Source organism: Taurulus bubalis (assembly GCF_910589615.1).
Source record: "Taurulus bubalis genome assembly, chromosome: 6".
Classification (NCBI taxonomy): domain Eukaryota; kingdom Metazoa; phylum Chordata; class Actinopteri; order Perciformes; family Cottidae; genus Taurulus; species Taurulus bubalis.
The window spans coordinates 3,213,943-3,221,442 of NC_136594.1; the positions used below are offsets into that span (position 1 = coordinate 3,213,943).

General features: G+C 43.2%; 1 protein-coding gene across 1 annotated transcript in view; it reads right to left on the reverse strand.

The window, feature by feature from the left end:
- slit1b (slit homolog 1b) overlaps positions 1 to 7,500 on the reverse strand; it is a gene marked incomplete at both ends in the record, with an annotated part of 70,953 nt that overhangs the window by 28,420 nt on the left and 35,033 nt on the right. Inside the window, 4 exons of the mRNA XM_079219906.1 lie at positions 2,189 to 2,260; positions 3,815 to 3,962; positions 4,111 to 4,274; positions 4,563 to 4,634. Of these exons, the coding sequence (XP_079076032.1) occupies positions 2,189 to 2,260; positions 3,815 to 3,962; positions 4,111 to 4,274; positions 4,563 to 4,634 (456 nt within the window). The remainder of the gene's footprint in view (positions 1 to 2,188; positions 2,261 to 3,814; positions 3,963 to 4,110; positions 4,275 to 4,562; positions 4,635 to 7,500) is intronic.

Sequence of the window (7,500 nt, forward strand, 5' to 3'; positions counted from 1 at the left end):
GCTCCTCCATGCTGAAAGTCCACTGGGGCTGTTTGTTATGTCAAGCGGGCGGGGTGGTGGGGCGGGTGGGGGTAACCGCAGCTCGGGGAACGGAGAGATCCAGAGTTTAAAACGCTGACGTTGTCCCCCAGAGGCATCGGCCCGCTGGAGGCAGACATCCTGTTACCTCATTGGCTGAGCTGGAGTTCAAAGGGGCGGAGCCATAAAACCGCAGCTTCTCTGGCCGGGTGGCGTTTGTTCGTCTCTAGCTTGTCTCTCAAACTTCATCCGACTAAGAAAGATGTATGTTTTATATATGTTGTCTTTATGGATTCATATCTGACGATTATTACGTTCTAAAGATCGATCACAATAGCGAAACATTGACGAGGGATCAGGAAGCGCAAATGTGCCCCAATGCAAATGTTGGAGTCCTCGCCTGAATGTTCTCTGTTCTAAACCCTCTCTAACTTTGTTCTGCTTCACTTCATCAAAGTCAACCTTTGCAGAGAGAATGTTCACATATTGAGCTATGATTTGGGTTAGAGAATGTTCACATATTGAGTTATGATTTGGGTTAGAGAATGTTCACATATTGAGCTATGATTTGGGTTAGAGAATGTTCACATATTGAGCTATGATTTTGGTTAAAGAATGTTCACATATTGAGCTATGATTTGGGTTAGAGAATGTTCACATATTGAGCTATGATTTGGGTTAGAGAATGTTCACATATTGAGCTATGATTTCGGTTAAAGAATGTTCACATATTGAGCTATGACTTGGGTTAGAGAATGTTCACATATTGAGTTATGATTTGGGTTAGAGAATGTTCACATATTGAGCTATGATTTGGGTTAGAGAATGTTCACATATTGAGTTATGATTTGGGTTAGAGAATGTTCACATATTGAGCTATGATTTGGGTTAGAGAATGTTCACATATTGAGTTATGATTTGGGTTAGAGAATGTTCACATATTGAGCTATGATTTGGGTTAGAGAATGTTCACATATTGAGCTATGATTTTGGTTAAAGAATGTTCACATATTGAGCTATGATTTGGGTTAGAGAATGTTCACATATTGAGTTATGATTTGGGTTAGAGAATGTTCACATATTGAGCTATGATTTGGGTTAGAGAATGTTCACATATTGAGCTATGATTTCGGTTAAAGAATGTTCACATATTGAGCTATGATTTGGGTTAGAGAATGTTCACATACTGAGTTATGATTTGGGTTAGAGAATGTTCACATATTGAGCTATGATTTGGGTTAGAGAATGTTCACATATTGAGTTATGATTTGGGTTAGAGAATGTTCACATATTGAGCTATGATTTGGGTTAGAGAATGTTCACATATTGAGCTATGATTTCGGTTAAAGAATGTTCACATATTGAGCTATGATTTGGGTTAGAGAATGTTCACATATTGAGTTATGATTTGGGTTAGAGAATGTTCACATATTGAGCTATGATTTGGGTTAGAGAATGTTCACATATTGAGTTATGATTTGGGTTAGAGAATGTTCACATATTGAGCTATGATTTGGGTTAGAGAATGTTCACATATTGTGTATGATTTCGGTTAAAGAATGTTCACATATTGAGCTATGATTTGGGTTAGAGAATGTTCACATATTGAGCTATGATTTGGGTGAGAGAATGTTCACATATTGTGTATGATTTGGGTTAGAGAATGTTCACATATTGAGCTATGATTTGGGTTAGAGAATGTTCACATATTGAGCTATGATTTGGGTTAGAGAATGTTCACATATTGAGCTATGATTTGGGTTAGAGAATGTTCACATATTGAGCTATGATTTGGGTTAGAGTTGGACCTTACAGCTGCATCATTTCAAAGAAATAATCATCCTGAAAGTGATTTTTTTTATAGGCGGACCTGAAACCTTTTAATTTTTCTCTGTGTGTCATCTTCATTTACTCTTAACCAGTAACATACAGACTGATATTTGCACATCTGAACTACATCTCACATGTGTACCTTTTATTATAACACCAACATTATTTAAATAGCCCTAGTGGTTGCAGAGATACACCCTTTTTAGTTTGGGGATGACATTTTCGAGGAAAGGGCCTAAAAATATGTGGGGTTTTAAAAGGTTAACTCATAATCCGTGACGGCCGTGAACATAAAGCCTCGGCTGCTACTCGTGAATCATCAGCGCTTCGGAGGACTCACATCCGGCGGAGCTTCTTGTAGGACGTGAAGGCGCCCGGAGGAACCGACTTGATGCCGTTCTGCTCCAAACGACTGAGGAGAAACGGAGAGAAAGACTCAATTAATCATTTACCTCCTGCAGGCGGCCGTCAGCTGGAGAGTCTGCAGCTTCCATTCAAACCCATTGGTCCACATGCAATATTAATACAAAGTTATTTTCTCCTGTCAACTATTGCAGCATGACTTTCATCCTAAAATGTTGAATACCTTATAAGAAATGTGAGGTACAAAAGGTTTGATTTCTGTTTGATTTCATCTTGAATATTTAGATTCATCTAGCAGCTTTTGAGATTCACTTTCCTCTCGTACAGATTTATAATCGTTGTTGATATTTTCAGCAAGATGCTGCAGATTGCAAATATTGCAAATTTTTTGGGGCACAAAGGGAGAGTAAAATTAAAATAAAAACACTGATTTCTGTGTTCTGGTTCCTGGTGGAAAACATTTCACAAAATCTTTAAATTAGTCAAACCAGAAGGTGGAAACTTCACTTTAACAAACACCAACGTATATTGTTTTGCATGAATAACAATCACAAGTTCTTTGTTCGTAAGAAACTTAAATCAGCATTTAATGTAAAAAAAAAAAAAGTTTAAACAGTTTGCAACAAGTCAACAAAAGTAAGTGAGTCCCGACGAAACAAGTTACTTTATCTCACGCACTGTTAAGTCTAATAATCAGCTGTATTGTAAACTATATCATTTATGCTTACTTATATATCACAAAATGTGAATAAGATTCAAGTTTAAATTGTTTAATTCTTTCATTTAGTGTTGATTTTGTCACCCCCTGTGGCAGAAAGCGGCGGTGCACCAGGGTGCCTTCATTCTACTAATTGATGAGCACATTCCTATAAACAGCTGGAACATGTGCACTCTGTGTTTCTGCAGCTGAGAGACGTGAACTCAGGCAGAGCTGCACAAGAATTAAAAAGACGGACACAGAAGTTGTTCTGCACAGCCACAGCGAGGTTGTTGTACACGGACAGAAAAAGAGGCCGTGGAAAAAGAGCTCGGACTCCGTCACTATGAAAATAAAAAGATGAGAAATTCTAAATCAAACTTCAACATTTTGTTGATTTAAAAACCTTGAGTTCAGCGATTTCCCCGTCACCAGCTTGGACATCGGCCGTCGCCATGTTGTTTTTTCCCCAACCAATAAACAGAAGTGACCATATTTGGACTGAGGAGGACTGACATAAAGACCTGTCAATCACCTTGTAGCCCCGCCCCTAAAGCATCCCCTGCTTTATGGTTTGTTTGACTCATTTGACTAATGTACTAAATGAACATCATGCTGTATTGAAGAAGACTTGAAACTAGAGATTGAGACATAAACTCATGTTTACAATGTTTACTGAGGGAATACATCAAGAGAAGTAGAGTCATTTATATAGACTTCTATACAACCAGAGGAGTCGCCCCCTGGTGGTCAGGAGAGAGAATGCAGCTTTAACACATGAAGCATAGACTTCTATACAACCAGAGGAGTCGCCCCCTGGTGGTCAGGAGAGAGAATGCAGCTTTAAGACACTTCAGGATCGGCTTAACTCAACAGAACTGAAATGTAAACCTCTGCGATACTCACATCTCCGTCATGGCCTCCGGCAGGTGGGCGGGGATGGCGGTGAGGCCCCGCCCCCGACAGTCCACGATGTTGTTGCTGCAGGAGCACATGGCGGGGCAGGAGCCGGACGCCAGGCTGCACGGCTGCACGAAGGCGCTGCCGCCGTTTCCTGCAAGCAAACAACAGAAGCTTTCAGCCACACTAGTCTGACCCGCGAGTTTTTGTGTGTGTGTGTTGTGTGCGTGTGAGCGTGTGTGTGAGAGAGTGTGAGCGTTTATGTGAGAGTGTGTGAGTGTGTGTGTTGCCGCTGTGTGTACCTGAGCAGGCGAAGTCGCTCTTGCGTAACTCGGCCAGGTTGAGGCCCCTCAGCGTTGGAGGAGCGCTGCACTGAGTGTAGAGGCCCAACGCCGCCCGCTGCCGTAACCACGGGGACAACCAGGACAGGTGACAGTCGCACCGCAGGGAGTTGGAGTGGAGACGGCTGGGGGATGGGGGGGGGGGGGGGGGGGGGAGCAGGGAAAAGGGGAAATGAGAGAAGAGTTGGATAAAAGAGAAGAGGAAGGTGGGAAACATGAAGGAAGGAGGACATAACAGAGTAGGGATGGAAGTGTTGTAGGAGATAGGAAAGGATAAATAAGGAAGCGAGGAGTGAAGTGAAGGGAAAAAAACAAGCATTGGTAAGAATCCGACCGTTGTTCACGTCTCATCGTGGTTGTGTTTCCAGACTGAGGCATTCTGGGTAACGTAGGCACTGACGAGAAGGACTCACAAGGTGCGGAGCTTCGGCATGTGGTTGAAGCTGGAGACCGGGATGGTGCTGATGTTGTTGTTGTTCAGTGTGCTGGGAGGAGGGAGGGAGGGAGGGAGGGAGGGAGGGAGATAAGGGATGGAGGGAGAGAGGATGGTAGGAGGGAGGTAGAGAGAGAGAGGGAGAGAGAGAGGGAGAGGGAGAGAGAGGGAGATAAGGGATGGAGGGAGAGAGGAGGGTAGGAGGGAGGTAGAGAGAGAGAGGGAGAGAGAGAGGGAGAGGGAGAGAGAGGGAGATAAGGGATGAGGGAGAGAGGAGGGTGGAAGGGAGGGAGAGAGGGAGGGAGAGAGAGAGAGGGAGAGAGAGAGGGAGAGGGAGAGAGAGGGAGATAAGGGATGGAGGGAGAGAGGAGGGTGGAAGGGAGGGAGAGAGGGAGGGAGAGAGAGGGAAAGAGAGAGGGAGAGGGAGAGAGAGGGAGAGAGAGAGGGAGAGAGATACGGGCGGGAGGGAGAGAGAGGGAGAGAGAGAGGGAGAGAGAGAGAGAGGGATACGGGCGGGAAGGAGAGAGAGGGAGAGAGAGAGGGAGAGAGAGAGAGAGAGATACGGGCGGGAGGGAGAGAGAGGGAGAGAGAGAGGGAGAGAGAGAGAGAGGGATACGGGCGGGAAGGAGAGCGAGGGAGAGAGAGAGAGAGGGAGAGAGAGGGAGAGAGGAAGGGAGAGAGAGAGAGGGAGAGAGATAAGGGCGGGAGGGAGGGAGAGAGAAGGAGAGAGGAGAGAGAGGGGGAGAGGAGAGAGAGAGGGAGAGAGGAGGGTTGGAGGGAGGGAGAGAGCGAGCGAGTGAGAGAGAGAGAGAGAGAGAGAGAGAGAGAGGGAGAGAGAGGGGGAGAGGGAGAGAGAGAAGGAGAGAGAGGAAGAGAAAGAGAGAGGAGGGATCAAACTTTTGTGATCAAACTTGTATTGATTTTCTCGATATGCATATTAAGAAAAGATGTGCACAATACATGTCCATAAAGATACACATATAAATACATAAGAGTATACATCTGTAAACATCTTCAAATATTATACAAGGGAATGAACACTATGACACATTTACATACATTGTTGCATTTTAAAGCCGTAGACCAGGATAACACCGTGTATTCTACTGGGAGTAGTATTCTACTGAGAGTAGTATTCTACTGGGAGTATTATTCTACTGGGAGTAGTACTCTACTGGGAGTAGTATTCTACTGGGAGTAGTATTCTACTGAGAGTAGTATTCTACTGGGAGTAGTATTCTACTGGGAGTAGTATTCTACTGGGAGTAGTACTCTACTGGGAGTAGTATTCTACTGGGAGTAGTACTCTACTGGGAGTAGTATTCTACTGGGAGTAGTACTCTACTGGGAGTAGTATTCTACTGGGAGTAGTATTCTACTGAGAGTAGTATTCTACTGGGAGTATTATTCTACTGGGAGTAGTACTCTACTGGGAGTAGTATTCTACTGGGAGTAGTACTCTACTGGGAGTAGTATTCTACTGAGAGTAGTATTCGACTGAGAGTAGTATTCTACTGGGAGTATTATTCTACTGGGAGTATTATTCTACTGGGAGTATTATTCTACTGAGAGTAGTATTCTACTGGGAGTATTATTCTACTGAGAGTAGTATTCTACTGAGAGTAGTATTCTACTGGGAGTAGCATTCTACTGGGAGTAGTATTCTACTGAGAGTAGTACTCTACTGAGAGTAGTATTCTACTGGGAGTAGTATTCTACTGAGAGTAGTACTCTACTGAGAGTAGTATTCTACTGGGAGTAGTATTCTACTGAGAGTAGTATTCTACTGGGAGTATTATTCTACTGGGAGTATTATTCTACTGAGAGTAGTATTCTACTGGGAGTATTATTCTACTGAGAGTAGTATTCTACTGAGAGTAGTATTCTACTGGGAGTAGTATTCTACTGGGAGTAGCATTCTACTGAGAGTAGTACTCTACTGAGAGTAGTATTCTACTGGGAGTAGTATTCTACTGAGAGTAGTATTCTACTGGGAGTAGTATTCTACTGAGAGTAGTATTCTACTGGGAGTAGTACTCTACTGAGAGTAGTATTCTACTGGGAGTAGTATTCTACTGAGAGTAGTATTCTACTGGGAGTAGTATTCTACTGGGAGTAGTATTCTACTGAGAGTAGTATTCTACTGGGAGTAGTATTCTACTGGGAGTAGTACTCTACTGGGAGTAGTATTCTACTGGGAGTAGTACTCTACTGGGAGTAGTATTCTACTGGGAGTAGTATTCTACTGAGAGTAGTATTCTACTGGGAGTAGTATTCTACTGAGAGTAGTATTCTACTGGGAGTAGTACTCTACTGGGAGTAGTATTCTACTGGGAGTAGTATTCTACTGAGAGTAGTATTCTACTGGGAGTAGTACTCTACTGGGAGTAGTATTCTACTGAGAGTAGTATTCTACTGAGAGTAGTATTCTACTGGGAGTAGTACTCTACTGGGAGTAGTATTCTACTGGGAGTAGTACTCTACTGGGAGTAGTATTCTACTGGGAGTAGTATTCTACTGAGAGTAGTATTCTACTGGGAGTAGTATTCTACTGGGAGTAGTATTCTACTGGGAGTAGTACTCTACTGGGAGTAGTATTCTACTGGGAGTAGTACTCTACTGGGAGTAGTACTCTACTGGGAGTAGTATTCTACTGGGAGTAGTATTCTACTGAGAGTAGTATTCTACTGGGAGTATTATTCTACTGGGAGTAGTACTCTACTGGGAGTAGTATTCTACTGGGAGTAGTACTCTACTGGGAGTAGTATTCTACTGAGAGTAGTATTCGACTGAGAGTAGTATTCTACTGGGAGTATTATTCTACTGGGAGTATTATTCTACTGGGAGTATTATTCTACTGGGAGTATTATTCTACTGAGAGTAGTATTCTACTGAGAGTAGTATTCTACTGGGAGTAG